Source organism: Cololabis saira, chromosome 9 (assembly GCF_033807715.1).
Source record: "Cololabis saira isolate AMF1-May2022 chromosome 9, fColSai1.1, whole genome shotgun sequence".
NCBI lineage: Eukaryota > Metazoa > Chordata > Actinopteri > Beloniformes > Belonidae > Cololabis > Cololabis saira.
Genome location: NC_084595.1, coordinates 6,241,680 through 6,264,890, shown reverse-complemented (window position 1 = coordinate 6,264,890; position 23,211 = coordinate 6,241,680). Strand labels below are relative to the sequence as shown.

The 23,211-nt window shown below is 38.4% G+C and overlaps 1 protein-coding gene across 3 annotated transcripts in view; it reads right to left on the bottom strand.

Annotated features, from left to right (window-relative positions):
• Window positions 1-7,321: 7,321 nt before the first annotated feature.
• The window catches only part of cdca2 (cell division cycle associated 2), a 35,067-nt gene continuing 19,177 nt past the window's right edge, over window positions 7,322-23,211 (bottom strand). Inside the window, exons 6-12 of one of the 3 annotated variants that reach the window (XM_061730352.1) lie at window positions 20,305-20,356; window positions 20,145-20,210; window positions 18,476-18,612; window positions 17,552-17,611; window positions 16,205-16,297; window positions 12,166-12,331; window positions 7,322-9,921 (exon numbers count right to left, since the gene is read on the bottom strand). In XM_061730352.1, the coding sequence (XP_061586336.1) occupies window positions 9,107-9,921; window positions 12,166-12,331; window positions 16,205-16,297; window positions 17,552-17,611; window positions 18,476-18,612; window positions 20,145-20,210; window positions 20,305-20,356 (1,389 nt within the window). In that variant the 3' untranslated portion in view covers window positions 7,322-9,106. The remainder of the gene's footprint in view (window positions 9,922-12,165; window positions 12,332-16,204; window positions 16,298-17,551; window positions 17,612-18,475; window positions 18,613-20,144; window positions 20,211-20,304; window positions 20,357-23,211) is intronic. The other 2 variants (XM_061730351.1, XM_061730350.1) reach the window with 2 other exon arrangements.

Here is a 23,211-nt window from a genome sequence, read left to right as displayed (position 1 = left end):
TCTTGATAATCGATTCTGAATCTTAAGAATCGGAATCGATTCTTGACATTTGAATCCATCCCCAGCCCTACTGTGAACCCACGGACATCAACAAATTTGCAGTTTTCTCCCTGGAAGACGCAGGATCTGCGGACATTTCTGTCGTCAGCATCTTGTTGCTTTCCTCAGCATTTTTTATGGACATCACCGTTAAGAAAACAACAGTGTGTCTATTTCTTTGCAGAATCCCACAACATAAATCTGCCTGCAACAAGTCTGACACACGATGTGACTGTGGATCCTGAGCTGCTCCTTCACCTCTTCATGTCAACAGTAGTAGTAACGAGTTACATTTACTCCGTTACATTTACTGGAGTAAGTTTTGGGAAATGTACTTTTAGGAGTAGTTTTGAATCACTATACTTTTTACTTTTACTTGAGTAGATTTGTGAAGAAGAAACTGTTCCTCTTACTCCGCTACATTAGGCTACGTTGAGCTGTTACTTTTCTTTTATCCCTTTTATCCACGTACGCGTCAATCTCATGACATCACTGGGGGATTCTTTGGAAAAATGTTTGTTTTTGCATGTTTTGTCACATTTACACAGACTCAAACACACACAGAGTTTCTATGAGTTCATGTTTGTTCTAGTTCTGCCTGGTTAAAAAAGAAAAGTACAAAGGCTTGAAATTTTGTACTACTTGTGCTTAATTTATTTTTTTATTTTTTTATTCTTTTATTATTTATTAAAGCACTTGAATGTACTTTAAGATTATCTTAATTTAAGCTATTTTTTATTTTTTATTAATTTTAATTTATTTTATTGATTTAATTTGCCTGAAGATGATTATTTTGTACTTTTGTCTGTTTGAACGGTTGTGTTAAAAAAATAAATCAGACATTACTCAGTTACTCAGTACTTTTTTACTTTTACTCAATTAATTATTTGGATTACTAATTTTTATTTCTACTTGAGTCATATTATTCTGAAGTAACACTTGAATTCACTTTAAGATTATCTTAATTTAAGCTATTTTTTATTTATTAATTTTAATTAATTCTATTATTTTATTGATTTATTTTGCCTGAAGATGATTATTTTGTACTTTTGTCTGTTTGAATGGTTGTGTTAAAAACATAAATCAGACGTTACTCAACAGTTACTCAGTACTTGAGTAGTTTTTTCACCAAGTACTTTTTTACTTTTACTCAAGTAATTAATTGGATGACTACTTTTTACTTCTACTTATTATTCTGAAGTAACAGTACTTTTACTTGAGTACAATTTTCAGCTCCTCTACCCACCTCTGCATGTCAAACGCTTTTTTAGTTTTTATTTTTGTTTTCTGGCCCAGTTTAATCTAGCTTTGAGACCGTTACCATTGGTTCTTCCTAACTCCAGCCGATGATGTAAAGGAGTTTCCCTTCACCAGGGAAACGACTCAGTAGTTTTTCACTTTAGCCGTTTTTTCATAGTTTTCCAGAACCTTCTGATGTTGTGGAGTTTGTTTGTAAATGCACGGCCAGCCTAATGATGGCCCTTCATGAATATGGAGATGTGTTTGGACTTCATACAGATACCAGTCAGACAGCTGCTAACTAACCCTTTTCATTTCATTGCCCAAATACTTTTGGCCCCCTGAAAATGGAGATAGTTCCATCTAAAACGGCTGCAATTTCTAAATGGAAAATTGCGAAACCTGAAGGCCAAAAGCACTTTGATCACATTTTGAATGTTTTCAAACCAATTGTGGCGACACAAGACCTGCAAATTCATAAAAACTGCACAAAACTGTGTGCAGTGTCACCTTAAAACTAACGAGGGGCTTTGTTAGTGTAATATTTGAGCTTTACTTTAATGCAGGGGTCGGCAACCCAAAATGTTTTAGAGCCATATTGGACCAAAAACACAAAAAACAAATATGTCTGGAGCCGCAAAAAATGAAAAGTCTTGTATAAGCCTTAGAATGAAGACAACACATGCTGCATGTTTCTATATTAGTTAGAAATTGATTTTTTTTTTCATTATGCACTTTGAGAAAAAATTTGAAATGTTGAGAAAAAAGTCAAAATGTCGAGATTAATGTTGAAGTACAATCCCGAGAAAAAAGTCGAAATGTCGAAATTTCGAGATTAAAAAGGAAAGGAAAAAAGAAAAAAAGAAAAGAGGAAAAAAAGAAAAAAGGAAAAAAGAAGGAAAAAAAGGGAAAAAAAGGAAAAAAGGAAAAAAAAGGAAAAAGAAAAAAAAGGAAAAAAAGAAAAAAAGAGAAAAAAAGGAAAAAAGAAAAAAAAGAGAAAAAAAGGAAAAAATAAAAAAAGGAAAAAAAGGGAAAAAGGGAAAACAAAGAAGAAAAAGAAAAAAAGGAGAAAAAGGAAAAAAAGGGAAAAAAGAAAAAAAGAAAAAAATGAAAAAAAAAGAGGAAAAAAGAATAAAAAAAGGAAAAAAAAAGAAAAAGAAAAAAGGAGAAAAAGGAAAAAAAGAGGAAAAAGAAAAAAAGGAGAAAAAAGGGAAAAAAAGGAAAAAAGAAAAAAAGGGAAAAAAAGAAAAAAAGGGAAAAAAAGAAAAAAAGGAAAAAAAAGGAAAACAAAGAAGAAAAAGAAAAAAGGAGAAAAAGGAAAAAAAGGGAAAAAAGAAAAAAATGAAAAAAAGAAGGAAAAAAGAAGAAAAAAAGGAAAAAAAAGAAGAAAAAAGGAGAAAAAGGAAAAAAAGAGGAAAAAGAAAAAAAGGAGAAAAACGAAAAAAAGGGAAAAAAAGAATAAAAAAAAGGAAAAAAAGAAAAAAAAGGAAAAAAAGAAGAAAAAGAAAAAAAGGAGAAAAACGAAAAAAAGGGAAAAAAAGAATAAAAAAAAGGAAAAAAAGAAAAAAAGGAAAAAAAGAAGAAAAAAAGGAAAAAAAGAGAAAAGGAAAAAAGAGAAAAAAAAGGTCATTTTAGGGCAAAAGGACATTTTAAAAAAACCTCCAGGAGCCACTAGGGCGGCGGGCTCTAGAGGTTGCCGACCCCTGCTTTAATGTGACAATGGCAAATAAAAAAGGAAGAAGAGAACAAGACTTTTTAATTAATCTAGTCACATTTGACAATAAATTTAAAGTACACTTGCTCAGTAAAGCCTTGACACAACAGTATAAAAGCCTTTTTGCTTCTTACACTATTTCTTCCCCTGCAGACTCTGCAGCATGTTTAGGTCAGATGTGAGAAAGCCCTTCAGACTTTGTTGTGTGAGTTTCTCTCTCTGCTCGCGGAGGCAGCTGTCTGCAGCAGGTTTGAACCAGTCGCAGCTGTCGCATTACAGACACACTGACTGTGACAGCAAAACCAAAGTTAGGAGCTCGCCGGGCTCTCGTCGTCGTGCTGCCTTTGTTTTGCTGCTGCTCCTGCTGTCTCACTCGCCGTAGGAGAGCCGTGTTAGCCGGGATCTCTAAGCCTTTCTGTGCATCAATAATAGACCGAGCACAGAGAGAACTGTGGCAGCAGGGCAACTTAATACCATTCAGCTTCTAATTAACTAATTGAAAGACTAAGGTCTCTAAAGCCGGGGTACAAATAACTGCTTATGCCTCTTTGTATCTTTGCAGAAAAGTCCCCTTTCCTTTCAAAACGAGGCGTAAAATCAAGTGTACAGTGAGTGTGAAATCTTGTGGCTCGGCAACATATTTGTCAATGAGCTTTTTTACTACCGACAAGCAACAAGAGGCGATGAAGCGCTCATTTACCGTCGGAACCAATTCTCTTTTTTGGTTTGAAGCAGATAAGTCAAAAGCTGACGAGGTCAATCACATGAAGTTGTAAAGTGAGATGTTTCCTGCATCCATAAGGCCCGAGCAACGAGGACGGGGGACGAGAGGGAGAAAGATATAAGAGCGGGGAAGAAGCTTCAGTGCAAAGAAATAGACTCCATTTTTTGTAAGTCCTCCCCTCCAGCTGTCACCCCACTCTCCGTCCCATGGGGGGTTGCCACGGTGACAGGAGGCCACGTCTTGGGGGTGTCGTTTTGGTCAAAAGAGCCCATTGTTCTTGTGTTAATCCGTCTTCACTATGGCTGTCTGCTACGGACGGACGGGGGCTTCACACAAACACACTCCCGCGCTCTCGATCACACACACACATCACACACACATCACACACACATGCAGCATCCACTGGTGCAGGGATGCTGCAGGTTGTTGCACGACAGAAAACTCACCAAAACAGTTCACGACTAGGGCTGGGGATCGATTCAAATATCAAGAATCGATTCAATTCCGATTCTTAAGATTCAGAATCGATTATCACGATCCGATTCGATTCCGATATTGATTTGGGTTACTGTTAATAAAACTGTTTTTTCAGCTGTTGCATGAATTAAATGACTGTAGTTCTGCAACATATTAATACTAGTATTATATTGAGATTAAACAGCAAGTATTGCAGCTAATGATGCTGTAAGGACCAATCAGCTCCCAGAATGCTGATAGAACTGAAACAGAAACATCGTGTAGAATTACCAAACAGATCCAGGGAGGAAACAGAGACAGATGAAATCGGTTTAATTTTTTCCTCATTTATGAGAATTTGTTTTTTAACATTTATGCACATATAACCCCAAGACAGAATATAAAGCAAAGAAAGACAATGATAATGTATGCAATTATAACTGAAAACTTTAATGTTTTCATACCTTTAAACATATTTAAAGGCAAAAACATGGCACCAGTTATTCTCGTGTCCAACAAAATATTCCTTTTTTGGGCATAAACAAAAAAGTACCAAAAGTTGTAATGATGGAAAAAAAAAAAATCTTTTTTTTTTTTTTTTAAATCGATCTTTAGACATATGAATCGATTTTTAGGAATTAATATGAGAATCGATTTAAAATCGGAGAATCGATTTTTTCAACACAGGCCTATTCACGACGTGTTGAAATGACAGTTATAAATGTTATAAAAATCATAATCTTTGTATTTATTAAATGACTCACTGGATCTTCAGTTAGGCCGGAAAAAAAGCAGGATATTAATTATGATCACATACTTCGCTAAGAAATGCATACTTTTACTTTGGAAAGATGATTCCCCTCCAACTTTCAAGTTTTTTTTTGGATCAAATTTCAGTTTTTTTACCATTGGAAAAATTTACTTTGGAAAAATACAACCGTGGTCGTATTTTCAAGAATTTTGGTTTCCATTATTTTCAAAACTGGAGAATTTTTCCAAAGGAGTATCTCTGTTTTCGAACTTGTGCCTTATATGCATGTATGTTTGTATTTATGTATGGATAGTTTGATATCGCTGTTGCTGCCATTATATTTTTTATTTATTTTTTAAATATTTATTTAATTTTGTTCTCCCTTAATGTTTTTTTTTTTTTTGTTTTTCCCTAGGGTAATTATGAGGAGAGTAGGAATGTGGGTAGAATAGAAATCGTGAATGTGAAAATGTGAATTGTGAAAATTATTGTGAAATAAAAAGATATATTTAAAAAAATAAATAAAAATCATAATCTAAAGAAAGAAGAAATAATTCTGAAAAGGTAAAGATATTCCCTCATTGAAGTTATGGATTACTGAACTGACAGATACACTGTTAATGACAAATTACCAGAGTTTGAAAAGATTTGGCAAACTTTAATCTTTTTTCTTAAAGGAAACTGACCTGTGCAGTCTGTGGGTGGATATTATAATTATAATAATAATAATAATAATAAGGGAGGGAGAATGGGTGGTATCATGTGTGCCTTGGCTTTCGGTTTTTTGTTTTCCCTTTATTTTACTTGTTTTGTTATTCTCGCAGCTCGGTTTAGACATTTGTAGAATTTCTTTTTTTTTTTTTTTTTTTTTTACACACACAATCTAGCCCGACTGTGCTTTGCTCCCTTTTTTTTTGTGAGCGTTTTTCATTTATTTTTTATTATTTTTATTTCGTCTACAGTCTGTGGACACTTTCAAAAAGGGGCTTAAAACTTTCCTGTTCAGGAAGGCTCTCCCTGGTCTTTTTTAGATGTTTTTATTATTTTTATGCCTTTTTACTTTTTTTTTTCCCTTGTTTATGTAAGCACTTTGAGATTATTCATGAAAAGTGCTCTACAAATAAAATATATTATTATTATTATTACAGCTGTCTATTGTTCACTTTTTGTGTAAAAAAAAAACAAAAAAAAAACGATCCTATGTCTAAAACTGTTGCAATTGAAAACTATTTGTTCAATAAAAAAAAATTGAAACAGAAAGAAGAAATGAGGAATTCTTTCCATCTACACACACAGCCTTTTAGTTCCTCCTCTCACTCGTCTCTTGCAACTTTTTTCCCCCCTCTTCTTGGTGGTCAAGTTGAAACACTGAAAAATGAATAAATGGTCGGTTGCTGGTCCTAACGGCTGCAGGCAGATGGCAGTGTGACCCCACCGGTCCACACGCCGACACCTTACTGGTTCCAATCCGTCACCCGGTGGGAACGCCGGAGCGATCTTGGCAACACACTAGGGAGTCCAAAACCTCTGTGTCCTTCAGCCGAGAGACTAACCCGATGTAAAGGGAGGTAGTCAATTATCCAGTGATGGATAGATAACAGTGATGCGTCATTCTGGGAGCCAATTTTCCTGTGAACTGAATTTGAAACTCAATTTGTTAGTGCTCGCTGTGTTCTTCTCTGATAGATGGATTGAAAAAGTAAAGAGGAGCTGATTTGAATCCATAACTGGTTGGAACACGAGGTTAGAAGTCAATTTACTTCCAGTCATTTGGACGTGTTCACAATGTAGATCAGACGAGTCGTTTGCACAGGAGTCCGTTCTGTTGTTGTGAGGAGGAAAAGCTGCTGCAACTCCAGTTAAACTGACCACACAGGGACAGAATGACAATGAATTTTATTGTTTGAATTATAACACAGGGGTCGGCAACCCAAAATGTTGAAAGAGCCGTATTGGACCAAAAACACAAAAAACAAATATGTCTGGAGCCGCAACAAATTAAAAGTCTGTATAAGCCTTAGAATGAAGACAACACATGCTGCATGTTTCTATATTAGCTATAACTGGGGGAAGATTTCTTTTTTCATTATGCACTTCGAGAAAAAAGTCGAAATGTCAAGATTAAAAAAGGAAAGGAAAGAGGAAGAAAAAAAGAGAAAAAAAAGGGAAAAAGAGGGGAAAAAAAGAAAAAAAGAGGAAAAAGAAAAAAGGAAAAAAGAAAAAAAAAAAGAGAAAAGGAAAAGAAAAAAAAAAGTCAAACATTTTTGAAAAAGCTCCAGGAGCCACTAGGGCGGCGGGCTTTTTTATTCATTATGCACTTCGAGAAAAAAGTGGAAATGTCGAGAAAAAAGTGGAAATGTCGAGAAAAAAGTGGAAATGTCGAGAAAAAAAAGTCAAAATATTGGGAAAAAAAGTCGAAATGTCGAGGAAATAGTCAGAATTTCGTGAAAAAAGTTACGATTTCGAGAAAAAAGTCGAAATGTCGAGATTAATGCTGAAGTACAATGTCGAGAAAAAGTCGAAATGTTGAGAAAAAACTGACCACACAGCCGGAACAGCACAGGGACGGAATGACAGAATTTTATTGTTTGAATTATAACATAGGAGTCGGCAACCCAAAATGTTGAAAGAGCCATATTGGACCAAAAACACAAAAAACAAATATGTCTGGAGCCGCAAAAAATTTAAAGTCTTGTATCAGCCTTAGAATGAAGACAACACATGCTGCATGTTTCTATATTAGTTATAACTGGGGGAAGATTTTTTCATTATGCACTTCGAGAAAAAAGTGGAAATGTTGAGAGAAAAAAGTGGAAATGTCAAGAAAAAAGTCGAAATGTCGAGAAAAAAGTGGAAATGTTGAGAAAAAAGTCAAAATGTTGAGAAAAAAGTCGAAATGTTGAGAAAAAAGTCGAAATGTTGAGAAAAAAGTCGAAATGTCGAGATTAATGCTGAAGTACAATGCCGAGAAAAAGTCGAAATGTTGAGAAAACTGACCACACAGCCGGAACAGCACAGGGACGGAATGACAATGAGTTTTATTGTTTGAATTATAACACAGGGGTCGGCAACCCAAAATGTTGAAAGAGCCATATTGGACCAAAAACACAAAAAACAAATATGTCTGGAGCCGCAAAAAATTAAGTCTTGTATAAGCCTTAGAATGAAGACAACACATGCTGCATGTAGCTATATTAGTTATAACTGGGGGAAGATTGTTTTTTTCATTATGCACTTCGAGAAAAAAGTGGAAATGTCGAGGAAAAAAGTCGAAATATTGGGAAAAAAGTCGAAATGTCGAGGAAATAGTCAGAATTTCGTGAAAAAAGTTAAAATTTGGAGAAAAAAGTCAAAATGTCGAGATTAATGCTGAAGTACAATGTTGAGAAAAAGTGGAAATGTCGAGAAAAAAGTCGAAATGTCGAGAAAAAAGTCGAAATGTTGAGAAAAAAGTCAAAATGTTGAGAAAAAAGTCAAAATGTCGAGAAAAAAGTCAAAATGTCGAGAAAAAAGTCGAAATATTGGGAAAAAAAGTCGAAATGTCGAGGAAATAGTCAGAATTTCGTGAAAAAAGTTAAAATTTCGAGAAAAAGTCAAAATGTTGAGAAAACTGACCACACAGCCGGAACGTCAGGGACAGAATGACAGAATTTTATTGTTTGAATGAATTTCTTTTTGAGTGGGCATGTTAAATGAACACAAGTTGAACTATAGGTTTGTCTTTACAAAGAAGAAAAAACCTAGCGTTGCATTGTATTGTCACATTTCATTAAGGCATGTACTCAGCTGTTAAGATCACACACACAGAAGAACCGATGTGAGCACGTCTGCAGAACGGCCGCCTCCATCTATCCACGGGAGTGGATATCGACGTGAAGACGCTTGATCCAGTGACTTTGGAGAGGCGGGTTAAAGATACTCTGATTACCATCTGAGTGCTGGGGTATTGATTAGGAGGTGGCCGGCAAAGATGATTGGGCTTTCAGTGTATTAAAGGCCAAGAGGAAACTGATTGCAAATTACCAATCCTCTCTAATAACTGACATGGCACACAACGTTGGAGCTAAAACAATCATTCGCTTTGGAAAACTATCAATCTAGTTCAATTCAGATTAAAAAAAGAAAAAGAAAAAAGGCTCAGGGATATCAGTAGAAAATTATGAGTCCTGTATTTTGAGTTAATTCAGTCTTGTGTTTCCTCGGGCTGCGGTACGAGCAGAGCGGCGCTGGCCCGCCGGCCCCGGGTTCTCCTCCGAGCGTCTGAAGCCTCGGGGGAGAGTCGGGGCATCCAGGCCAGTCCGGCCCCGGTACCGCTCAGGTCCATGTGGCTCCGGTTCCTCAGGCTGCGGCGCACGGAGCGCTGCCCTCTAGTGGCGGCAGGTTTAAACACATCCTCAAAGTTAAAGTCATCCTGCCAGGGGGCCAGGTCCGTCCCGGCGACCTCCGTCTCTCCCCGGCCTCCGGCGTTGGACTGGATATTCTCAGCTCCGTCTACGTGTCCGTTCTCATCCGTGACACAATCCTTTGCACAATTCTGGAGCTCCTTTAGGGCTGAGCTTCTTCTCCCCCTTTTGGCTTTTGCTTTTGTCGTGTTTGAGACTCCAGATTCTTCTGCAGGAGGTGGGGACTGTGATTCTGATTTCCCAGAGTCCGTGCAGGAGGCGTCTGCAGAAGTTTGAGTACTAAGTTGATCAGTGTTAACCTCTCCCGCTCCAGGTTCACATTGTTCAGGTGAAGATCCCTTTGAAACCTCCAGGCTGGAACTGGTTTTCTCTTCCGTCTCTCCTCCCGTCAGGTCTGGAGATTCCTCGGCGTCGGGAACACTGAACTTTCTCATCTTCAATCCCCTCCTAACTGTTGGACCAGACCGCCTGCTCTTCCCTCTCGAAGGATAAGGGACGGATTCTTGTGAAGGGTTTTCCGAGTCTTCAGCCAGAGAAACTTTTCCTTGAGTGTCGTCTGCCGTCGTGGGACTGGCGTGGATCTCTGGATTTGGGGCTGTTGGGAGGACGGAGGACAAAACAATGTTCACTGCTTTCAAAAGGTTTAGCCTGGGAGGGATTTAAAAACATTTGTAGGACAGAAAATGGTGGTTCCTCATACAGGACTGTCTCAGAAAATTAGAATATTGTGATAAAGTTCTTTATTTTCTGTTATGCAATAGAAAAAAAAAAAAGTCATACATTCTGGATTCATTACAAATCAACTGAATTATTGCAAGCCTTTTATTATTTTAATATTGCTGATTATGGCTTACAGTTTAAGATTAAGATTCCCAGAATATTCTAATTTTTTGAGATAGGATATTTGAGTTTGCTCCCAGGAATTATGTAATTATTATTATTAACAGGGTTCCTACCTTGAAATCCTTGAAAGTGCTTGGATTTCAATGTTGTGCTTGGATTTTAGTTTAAGTGCTTGAAATTATAACTGTCTCTTTCACAAAATTGGGATCAGACTTTACAGGACTGTCTCAGAAAATTAGAATATTGTGATAGTCTTTTATTTTCTGTAATGCAATTAAAAAAACAAAAATGTCATCCATTCTGGATTCATTACAAATCAACTGAAATATTGCAAGCCTTTTATTATTTCAATAATGCTGATTATGGCTTACAGTTTAAGATTAAGATTCCCAGAATATTCTAATTTTTTTTTGAGATAGGATATTTGAGTTTTCTTAAGTTGTAAACCATGATCAGCAATATTAAAATAATAAAAGGCTTGCAATATTTCAGTTGATTTGTAATGAATCCAGAATGTATGACATTTGTTTTTGTAATTGCATTACAGAAAATCACAATATTCTAATTTTCTGCCGTTACTGAATGTAAAAATAAAAGGTTTTTAGTAGAAAGCATTAATAGAGGGAATGCGCATGACGTCACAGATGTGACTTCACAGCGAGTTTCGCCCACTGAGTGTCAGAAAGACTGAGTGTCAGCGTAAACTTTCAGTTTGAGCAACTGGAAAACAACTAAAATGGGAAAGAGCTGTTGTCCGATCGACTGTACTCATAGATTTAGCAAGAAATCGGAGTTATCGTTTTACAGACTGAAGAAAAATAAGCTTAGAGACAAATGGATCGCTGCAATTCACAGAAACAACTGGATTCCAGACACTAAACGTGGATTTGCGGTAGGGCTGTGCGATTAATCGATTTTAAATCTAAATCGGATTTATTAATCGAGACGATGTTAAAAAAAGGAAAATCGATTTTTTACTTTGTTTGGTCAAGAAGATTGTTAATGTTGTCACTTTACTAAACTCAAGGAGGAGTTACAGTATGTTTCAGTTGCACTTCATTCCCAATAGGGACATTAGTTTTTTTTCTTTCAAAATAAAGATAAAGTATTTGAAATAATTTATTCCATTGTCTTTTGTAGTTTTACCAAAAAAAATCGAAAAAAATCGGGTTTACAGAAGAAAAAAAAAAAAAAAAAAAAAATCTGGATTGTATTTTTGTCCAAAATCGCCCAGCCCTAATTTGCGGTTCCCATTCTGTATCAGGTAATGTTGGATTTCTGGGTAGCTAACGTTAAACGGTCAAATCATAAAGTTCGGTGTCCTCATCACTTTAATTTCTACAACAAATCCTGCCTTGAAGTCCAAGCGTCAAGACTTTTGTAAGCCTTCAAGCTTTGCTTCATGTATTTCCCCGGCGTAGAAATTAAGTTCATATAAATATCAGGAAACTGGATTTGTGGCTAAATATTAATGTCCATGGACCACTGGTTCTTGGTAACTGTACCAAATATTAATGTCCATGGATCACTGGTTCTTGGTAACTGTACCAAATATTAATGTCCATGGACCACTGGTTCTTGGTAACTGTACCAAATATTAATGTCCATGGACCACTGGTTCTTGGTAACTGTACCAAATATTAATGTCCATGGATCACTGGTTCTTGGTAACTGTACCAAATATTAATGTCCATGGACCACTGGTTCTTGGTAACTGTACCAAATATTAATGTCCATGGACCACTGGTTCTTGGTAACTGTACCAAATATTAATGTCCATGGACCACTGGTTCTTGGGGTAACTGTACGGGTCACTGTCAAGTCCAACTGCCTTTAATTTAAGCAGATAATCGGCTGTTATCTCGTCTTCTCCACTAGTTGCAGCCGTTTTTGCCACTCAGTGTGAGTAAGAGGGCTGGTCCAGTATATTGGTATATTATTGGTATATTATTGGTAAGCTGTCAGTATCAAAATAACTCATGATTAAATATTTTACCTGGGGATCTGACAGGAGAAGTCTGCAGCGCTGCGGGAGTCTGACTGAAGAACGACAACCTCTCAGAAATCGGGCTCAGAGTGGGATTCTTGGCGGCGTACGAGCGCGAGCCGTACAGGGAGCGGTCGACCTCTTTGTTCCAGCGGCGACTGGCGGCAGACGATTCCTGCAGGACGACGAGCAACAAGATTTATATATTTTTTTTTTTAAATATCTTTTTATTTCACAAAAGAAAGGCAATTAGATACATCCCTAATGACGGTAGGTCTTACAATTTTCTAACAATTTTTTAACATCCGTAAGTAACAGTAGGGGCATCAAAACTCGAATACCTACAAATACATAAAATACATAAAGTAAATGACAGCAATAAAACAGCATTCAGCGTAGGCCTGTGTTGAAAAAAATCAATTTTCTGATTCAAAATCGATTCTCATATTAATTCCTAAAAATCGATTTGTATGTCTAAAGATCGATTTAAAAAAAAAAAAATGTTTTTCATCATTACATTTTTGCCTGGTGAACTTTAATCCCAGTAGTTTTGAAAACTCCTGAACTAAATATACTTTTCTTTAGAGAAAATGCTGGACATTTCAGCTTAAATGTCTAAATGTTATATTAGTTCAATGAAGTTCATATTATCTACATTTACTATAGTTTGTTTGGTTTCTCTGTTATCGGACACGGTTTGTCATGAAATACCTGAAAAACGCCGGTGCTTCATGTCCAGCTGTGTCTGGTGACAGAATAAATCAGACAAGCTAAAATAATTTGTTTACTGCTTGAGCTGTTGCAATTTCTTTCTTTTTTTGCACTTTAAATGGATATTGAAATGCCTATTTGAGTTATTTATTTCTTAGTTATTTCACAATAATTATTGTGAAATTATTATTTCAATAGTCATTTTACAGTCATATAATCCAGGCAACACTAACCCAAATCAATATCGAATCGGATCGGATCAAATGGTGATAATCGATTCTGAATCTTAAGAATCGGAATCGAATCGATTCTTGACATTTGAATCGATCCCCAGCCCTAAATCAGCGTACAATGAAGTTCTCTAAACCAGAGAATAATGGGAAACAAAATTCTTGAAAAAGATGCCACGGTAATATTTTTCCAATGTTAGTTTTTCTAATGGTAGAAATGCTGAGTTGATCTATAAAAGTCTTATAAGATTGAGGGGAATCGTTCTTCCGAAATAAAAGTATACATTTCTTTGCAAAGTAAGTGATCAAAATTAATATCCTGCATTTTTTGTTATCTAGTTGTAAATTATGTGTGTCATTTAATAAATATGAACTACTGCTTAAATCCAATTTTTTGTCCAGGATTAATTGTGTAAGGAAATTAATTGAATTCCAATAACTTTGTAAACGGTCACATTCCCAGAACATCTGCATGAATGTCCCCTCCATCTTTTTACATCTGATATTGATCCTTTGATCAACAAGATTTGACTAAAAACTTCCACTGAATTTGTCTTCATTGGCCAGAATCCACTGATAGATGTACAGTAATTAATACTTGATGTATCTGAGCAGTAATGATGACTATATCTACATCAATCCCCACTAATTACTAGTGTTGTGTAATGACTGCAGGGTTGTGATTATATAACTGATTCTTGCATTCAGAGCAGCAGCAAGTGATGGTTTCATATACGAAACATCAGCAACGTAAAGTTCACCAGAGAGGAAAAAACCATTCCCTTCAGCTGGAGGAAAACAGAGGTCTTAACACGGCAGAAATCCAACAAGCACAGATCAATATCACTGACTGACATGTGACTACAACAACTGACGAGTGAATGTTGCAACAGAAGCTTCTAAACCTGAAACTCTACACAGCTTTTGGTTCCTGCACGACTACAATCTACTCTCTGACATACTTCATTTCATAATCCTCTTTTGTTTTTAGCAAAGAGCTTTGATCTCAGAATATCAAGCAATTTCCAGGCCTGTGTTTCAGCAGTTGATACAATAGTGTAAGATTTAGAATGATAAACAAGCGCTTTTACACTAGAACCTACTCAGCCCGACCTGACTCGGTTTTGCTCTTCTCCACTAGGGGGTGGAGGCGGGTCTAACTTGCCGAGTAGATACTTTTCCTGTAACTATTCTGCCGAGGTTCTAAGCTAAATTTCAGAAAATGCAAGATTTGAAACCTGAGCTGTTTTGGTCTGAGGATGATGCTAAGTTGGAATGTTTTTTCAGAGAGGAGGTTTTCTCTATAGCTACCTTTATAAAGAGAGCCTGGAAACAGAGAATGGACAAATTATACGGAAACTGGTATCTGGATCTGTAATTTGATCTGTAAGTGGAATTTAGAATTTTATGTTTTTGTTTGTACGTTCTGATGTTTGTTTGCTGGCGTAGTGTATCCGTGTCTTGTAAGCCCTTATAGGCTGGGCACCTTAGAGGTGTATGACACATTAATAAATAACAATTCATTCATTCTAAGCGGCTGAGTCGGCTGTATCTGACATCATCACACTACAGGCCACCGATTGGTCGGGGGGTTGGAGTCAGACGTCTGAGTCAGGAGGAGGAAATCAGCGAAAAAGCAACTTGCGGCTTCTTGTTCATTTTATTCAACCAGCAACGGCAGCAGAAGTCTGTTTGGTGATCCAACTCTGAGGTGCAGATGTTCATAAACCTGGTGCTGAGGAGAGAATTAAAAAGGGATATAGACGGGCGATAAGGAACGACCAGATCTACCAGGAGCTCTGTCACTTCATAGCTGCTCACGGCTCCAGCTGACTTTTCATCAGCGCCGAAAAAAAAAGCGTCACCGCTTGAAGCTTCTTTCTCTCTCATTTTTTAACTTGGTATCAAACACAAGCCACAGATCCAGCAGCACATTTATCATCTCCTCCAGGTTCTACATCTTTAGTGTTGTTGTCTTCTTCGTTCATAAAATTGACGATCTGGTGTCCTTGATGGATCAGGGAAGTTATACCAAGGCTGGCACCCGGTGGGAGGCTAAAGCAGTGTTTCTCAATCCTGGTCCTCGTGGGCCCCTGTCCTGCATGTTTTAGATGCTACCCTGCTTCAGCACACCGTGATAAAAGTACCTGTGTCATTAACAGAGTTGTGCAGACCTTGGTGACAAGCTAATGAGGACCTTTAATTAGAATCAGGTGTGTTGGTGCAGGGAAACATCTAAAACATGCAGGACAGGGGCCCACGAGGACCAGGATTGAGAAGCACTGGGCTAAAGCCTGAATTATGGTTCTGCGTCAAAACGACGCCGTGCACACACCGTCGCTGTGACGCCGTCGTGAACCTGACGGCGTGTGGTCTGCGTCGACGCGTACCACACGACGTAGGCACGGCGTCGTTTTGACGCAGAACCATAACTCGGCTTAAAGCCTTAAACGAGCATGAGGCAGGATTGAGGCAGGATTTATGAAAAAAATTTGTATACGTTTTAAGTTTTCTAGTAATAATGTCAGATGAAGCGTTCCAAATCAAAAAGAATGATTCCTCTAGCGTATCTCTCCTTTGCCTTGAACAGGCTGTGTGCTGCAAAATGTGCTGCAATTCGGTCCTGAATTTCCCGCGCTGTCCTGCGGATGTGACGTCACATGACGCTGCATGCACATTCTCCCCGTTCTCCCGTGCCGGCTTCACTGTTGGCTGCAGTACCCCCGACGGCCGTTGTGGTGAAGGGTGGCGCTAGAGAGTCTCATTTCTTAAAAAGGAGCCTCATGCTCCTTTTAAGCATGAGGCATGCAGCACACAGCCTGTTCAAGGCAAAGGAGAGATACACTAGAGGGCTCATTCTTTTTGGTTTGGAACGCTTCATCTGACATTATTACTAGAAAACTTAAAACATATACAAATTTTTATCATAAATCCTGCCTCAAGCTCCTTTAAGGATACAAAGATGGACACATACACCTCCTTTCCTTAACCGAAGCTAAATAACTGGTAGTGAGATTGTGCAGACTCAGCTCTCTCTGCCCTCCAGAGACTCCAGTCACTGAAGTGATGTAAAGAAAAATCAAAAGCAGCAGACTCAGCCAGCTCACCTTCATCTTGCCACAGGCCGACTTGGCAGCCGAGCGCGTCGACCTCTTGGCGGGTTCACTCTCCTCCGGCTGCTGCAGCGACAGAGAACTGGCCTGATGAGAGACGATACACACGGCCCCTTTAACACACTCTGTCACGCAGATAATGTGGAGCACTTTTGATGTGACTAAGTGCAAATCCAATGGAATTTAGCAGTAGATTTGATGGGAACATATGACCCCCATATTATTAAAAATACCAATGTGTGTTGTAGGGGTGTAACGATACACTAAACTCACGATACGATACACGATATTGAGGTCACGATAACGATACGATATTATAGCAGTATTTTTTTAACAACCTTGAATGAGGAACATATGACTGGAAAAAATTATCTTTTATTTGAAAGACACAAAATACAAAACAATACTGTGCGTTTGCCCTATTGTTACAGTTTGTAATGATTTATAACTGTTTAAGTTTTAAAGAGAAAGCCAGGCCAACCATTTTCCACAAACTGAACTAAAAGTAAATGTCAGGTTTGCATTATGCATCTTCAGTTTCATACAAGTACAAATATTTAGCCACAAACTGAATAGTTTCTCTCATGTATGATTTGACTTTTTTCCTTTTCCAGAAATTTAACAACTAAAATTAAATAAATAAATAAAAGTAAATAAATACATACAATTTTACATCATAAAAAAGATTGATTCATGCTCACCTTATAAGTGTAAGAGGAGATTTATTTTTGTTAAGAAGGTTATTTTGGTAATTCAGGGTTCATTATTTTATAAATATATTCTTTATATTCTGGTGTAAATCAGGGACTATAATGACACTAGTCAGTTTATCTGTAGTGATTAGTCTGTTTTAGATTGGGCGGAGTGATACGCCACAGTACGGCACTAGGTGCTGTGTTGATGTTCTAAAATCCTACACTGTTGAGGGACATTAAAGTACACTGGAACTCAGCAGAAGTTTCCCCGTGTTTATCCTACTCACCACCCCAAAAAGGTTTAATTTAATAAGGTAAGGCTTAACTCTACACCAGACTTACATAAGTAAAAGTTCAGAGATTGAAACCCTGCAAGAGTCCCGTGATCGGGACCAAAACGGTACTAGTTTCTTCTGAGCGGAGGAAGATTTTGGTCCGCGGGTCGAGCCGCGGTCGTTACTAGTCAACACAATAGATTAATATTAATAACCCAATATCGCGATAAAGTTTGTCACCTCCACGACACGTATCGTGACGTTTTGGTATCGCGAAATTTCGTGTCACCATATATTGTTACACCCCTAGTGTGTTGTAAACAAATATTTACAAGTGGCCGAGCTGAGCAAAGTTTATGATCATAGCAAACCTTTCTCTTCCGCTTGCCGGAGCGCAGAGTCTCTTTGCAGGGCTTCTCTTCTGAAACCGCCTGCAATGAGAGAAAGTCAAGTGTTTTTGATGCACTAAAAACAGAAATATGGCAGCAATAGGGCTGGGGATCGATTCAAATATCAAGAATCGATTCGATTCCGATTCTTAAGATTCTGAATAGATTATCACGCTTTTATTCGATCCGATATGATATTGATTTGGGTTAGTGTTATTAAAACAGTTTTTTGAGCTGTTGCATGAATTATATGACTGTAGTTCTGCAACATATTAATACTAGTATTATATTGAGATTCAACAGCAAGTATTGCAGCTAATGATGCTGTAAGGACCAATCAGCTCCCAGAATGCTGATAGAACTGAAACAGAAACATCGTGTGGGTCAGAATTACCAAACAGATCCAGGGAGGAAACAGAGACGGATGAAATCGGTTTTATTTTTTCCCACATTCCGTTTTTATTTGTTCCATTTTCGGTCTATTTTGGTTTTTAATTTTTGAGCATTTGATTTTTAGCATTTTTTGCAAATGTAACCCCAAGACAGTATATAAAGTAATGAAATATAGACAATTTATGCAATTATAACCCAACACTTTAATGTTTTCATACCTTCAAACATATTTAAAGGCAAAAACATGGCACCAGTTATTCTCGTGTCCAACAAAACATTCCTTTTTTGGGGAAAAAACAAAAAAAATAACCAAAAGTTGTAATGTAATGATAAAAAAAAAAAACATAATAAAAGAAAAAAATAAATAAATAAAAAAAATAAAAAATAAAAATCGATCTTTAGACATATGAATCGATTTTTAGGAATGAATATAAGAATCGATTTAGAATTGGGAAATCGATTTTTTCAACACAGGCCTAGGCAGCAAAACAAAAATGTCTAAGGATGGCAGACCTTTTTCCTGTTCCTGCGCTGGACTGGAGCTGAAACATCCACACATTCCTCAGGTTGCTGCTCCGCTGGCACAGATTCATCCAGAACTTCCATCTGGGAGACTTTGCTTGGTTTCGTATCATCACGCGGAGAAAAGTCTACAAAACAACAACAGCTTGAGACTTCAGCTGTGGTTAATAATAACATTGATTCTGTGGCTTAGCGATGTAACTGGTGAGCGACTGAAAATAAACACACAGGACGCTTAACAAATCTTGATTTAGCCGACTCTCGGTGGGAAAAAAGGAACTTCTCTGGCTTTGATGTGTGTAAAATGAGGAGATATTTAGCAACAATGGCAGCAGAACGCAGCCGAGCTCAGCAGGTACAAGGGTCTGAGTCAGGGGTGTCAAATGTGCGGCCCATGGACCGCATGTGGCCCGAGAGAGGTTTTCATGCGGCCCTCGAGAAGTTTCCAACGCAAAAAAATGAAACGTTAATTTACTAAAAAGGAAGGCATAAATAATTGCCATGAATCGCAGCATATCCAATAATATATTTCTTCTACAAATCCATCATTATTCCACAAATAGAGCAGTTTGACATTTTTTTAGTTTTCTAGAATGCATTTGCCGATTTTATTTCTTTGTAGACGGTCGTTTATTTTTATTAACTGACTACTATTATATATTTTTGCAGGAAAAATATCACTGCTAAAAAAGATATTTATTTGGAGAATTTCAGTTTTGAATACGGGGATAGTGACAAAGTAAAACAGTTAAAAGAGAAGTGCTGACTTTTTCGGCACACTGGCGTAAATATCCGCGCCAATTTTTTTTAAATAAATAGACTTAATTGTACTGGAAAAATCGCTAAATCAGAAAGAAACACTCTTGGATGTAATAAGAAAGATTTCGCTTTTAATTAAATTTCCTATAAAAAAGCGAAATATAAAAAAAAACATACTTGTTTCTGTTTATCTTTGTAAAATTATATTAAAAGTATCTTACATAATAAAAAAAAAAAAAACGAGAAATTTCAATAAAAGATCCTGAAGAAATATATTTTACATAATTAGAGTGTAAACAAAGTGCGTATTTCCTTTAAAATTAACTAAACTGATATTGGATTACCGGTAGATAACAATAGTAAAAAAAAAAATAAAAAATAGAGAAAAAAAATTTTCGCACCGTTTTTGTTATTTTGAGCGTGCGAGTAAAAAATTGGTCAAATCCGGCCCGCCGAGCAAAATGAGTTTGACACCCCTGGTCTAAGTACTGAGATGACCATTTCATTAATTTCTCTTTCATTTCCAATAATTGAAAAAGCTTTTTTTTTGTTGCTTTGTTAATCAAGTACTGCACGAGTATAAAGGGGGAAGAAAAAAGAAAAGATCAGACTTGTACTGAAATGGACAACATTAAACGCTGTGAAAACAGTCCAGATGCCTTGAAATGATCAAGTGGAGAAACAAATTCCTCCCAGGCTCCGTTAAACTACAGCAGACGCAATACAAGCACATTTATACTAAAAGTAAGAGCACCGGTCCATTTTATGTGACATTACTGTCAGTTTCATCCAACTGTTTTTAAACGAGTGAATATACAAATTTAAGAAGGGGAACAAAACTATTGTTTCATGACTGAGCCGTTATTTAATAAGTGACAACAGAGGAAGAAAAACAGTTTACCTGTCTGGAGCTGAGAGAGAGACTCCTCATGGAAAGCAGCGTTTAAATTAAGCGGCCAAACATATTCTGAAAACGTATGAATGGAAACACTTGTTATCAAACAAAATCTGATTTTATTCCACTGAAGAAGTGAATAAGTCTGAAGCTCAGTAACATTTACCTGCATCACTTGTCACCGCCGAGTCAACGTCCTCCATTGGAGGGAAAACAAACTAAGACCAAAAAAGAGAGAACAAGTTCAGTCCCGATTTGTGATACAGTTTATAGAGGGAAAGCATTGACGTCACATTCCCACTTACGTCCCCTTACTCACACTGAGTGGTAAAAAAGGCTGCAACTACTGGAGAAGACGAGATAACAGCCGATTATCGGCTTAAATTAAAAGGCAGTTGGACTTGACAGTGACCCGTACAGTTACCCCAAGAACCAGTGGTCCATGGACATTAATATTTGGCCACGAATCCAGTTTCCTGATATTTATATGTACCGTATTTTCGCGACCATAAGGCGCACATTTTTTTTTTTTTTTTTTTAAATGTGCCGGGCGCCTTATGAAACGGTGCGCCGTGTCCATTACCTGAATTACGGTAATGTAAGGCCGGCCACCATGAGAACGGTAAAAAGAGAAGGGGGCGGGTGAAGCCCCCGTGAGTTGCGACGTGAATGAGACTCCACTGAGCTGATTAATGCGAAACAGAAGATGAAAACGTTTAAGGATTTGCTTGATGTGTAAAGTGAAATAAAATACAATCAAACTAAGTTTTGCTCCGCTCTATTTAAATAAGCACACTTGTGTGTGTGTGTTCTGCAGCGCGTGTGTTTTGCATGTCAGAACCGAGGATGCACCTGCCGTGGGTTTACGGGGTCCGATCGCCGCATCCCCGGGGCAGATCCGGCTGAAATGCCGGTGCTCTGTCCCCGGGAGCCCCTGCTACCAGTGCAGGCGGGCTCCTCCGGTCCCGGCCGGTCGGAACCGGTCACGTTCCCCGGTTAAAGCCGCGGTGATGCGCGCTGCTCAAGCCCGACTTCCTGGTTCCCCAAGCGGGGTCCGATCGACCTGGTTCCCGCCCGCTTTGGGAGCAGGGATTTCTGGGGTACGTCCCAGGTCTGATCAGCTTCACCCTCGAAATCTGTCGGTTACAAACCCGGTACCGGATCTCCGACATGCGCGTGTGTGTGTGTCGCGGCGTGAAACACACACATTCTCATTTATGTGGTGCTTGCCTGCCGCGCTGATGGACAGAAACTGTGGTGATTTTTAAAAGAAAAAACTTTCCAGCCGGAGTCATTATAAGGGCGAATGAAAAGGGGTGGCTGGATGAAGGGACGATCATCAAGTGGCTGAGACAGGTCTGGAAATTCGGACTGGCGCAGCTGAATTACCGGAGCTCCTGTCGGATACAACCCGGTACCAACATGCGCGTGTGTGTGAGCGGGACCAGCGCGGGGGGCGGACGGGGAGCGGACCCGGTCCAGTGCGGGGGAGCAGAGCGGGACCCGGGACCCGGGACCGCCGCGGTCGGGATCCTCAGCACAACGGGGTATGAAAAGTGTATTTACTCTTGTGCTTGCCTGCCACGCTGATGGACAGAAACTGCCGGCTATGGTGATTTTTAAAAGAAAAGCGTTGCCTAAACAGACTTTTCCAGCCAGAGTGAAATGAAAAGGGCTGGATGGATGAGGAGATGATCGGGTGGCTGAGACAGGTTTATGTGCAGCAACCCGGTGGTTTTTTTAAATTCTTTAATGCAGAAACAGAATATGAACCTTTGAAGGGTTTGATTGATGTGAAAAGTGAAATAAAATATCAAACTAAGTTTTGCTTCCGCTCTATTTTTAGCGCGTGTGTGTTTTGCAGCGCGCATGTGTGCAGCTCCGTCTCTGTAGACGGCGCCTTTTGGGTCGGTGCGCCGTATGTGTGTTTTAAAACCAAAAATGACACACAAAACTGAGGGTGCGCCTTTCCACACGGTGCGCCGTATGGTCGTGAAAATACGGTACTTAATTTCTACACCGGGGAAATACACGAAGCAAAGCTTGAAGGCATACAAAAGTCTTGACGCTTGGTCCGACTTCAAGGCAGGATTTGTTGTAGAAATTAAAGTGATGAAGACACCGAACTTTATGATTTGACCGTTTAACATTAGCTACCCAGAAATCCAACATTACCTGATACAAAATGGGAACCGCAAATCCACGTTTCGGTGCCTGGAATCCAGTTGTTTCTGTGAATTGCAGCGATCCATTTGTCCCTCTTAAGCTTATTTTTCTGCAGTCTGTAAAACGATAACTCCGATTTCTTGCTAAATCTATGAGTAAAGTCGATCTCACAACAGCTCTTTCCCATTTTAGATGTTTTCCAGTTGCTCAAACTGAAAGTTTACGCTGACACTCAGTCTTTCTGACACTCAGTCTTTCTGACACTCAGTCTTTCTGACACTCAGTCTTTCTGACACTCAGTCTTTCTGACACTCAGTCTTTCTGACACTCAGTCTTTCTGACACTCAGTCTTTCTGACACTCAGTCTTTGGCCCTGTCCCAATACTCCCACTTCCCCTACTTTTCAGCCCTACCCCTAAATTTTGCGTGTTCCCGTGAGGGTAGTGGTGTCCCAATTCCTCTTTTCACCTAGGGGTAGTGCTGAAAACGAGGGGTAGTGGATATTAATCTATCTCTACACAGCTAGGGATTTCGGATGCTCCCTAGCTGAACAAGGGCCAGAAAAATTTCCCAGAATCCTTTTCGTCGTCATTTGCGGACTGAATAAAAAAAAAAAAAAAAACCATGGCGGACATTTCTTATTTTTTAGTGAATAAAATCAATATTTTGAGTTAGTTTCTGCATAAAAATGCGTTTTGATTACATTTCTAGCGAGAAATATATATTTTACTTTCATAATATTCACTCAGTGAATGTACATAATCACTCACTTGCTCGTTGTTGCGTTGTATCTTCAGATCTCGCCAGAATAAAGGCTGATTTATGGTTCCACGTTACACCAACGCAGAGCCTACGACGTAGGTTACGCGGCGATGCGCGCCGCGTAACCTACGTCGTAGGCTCTGCG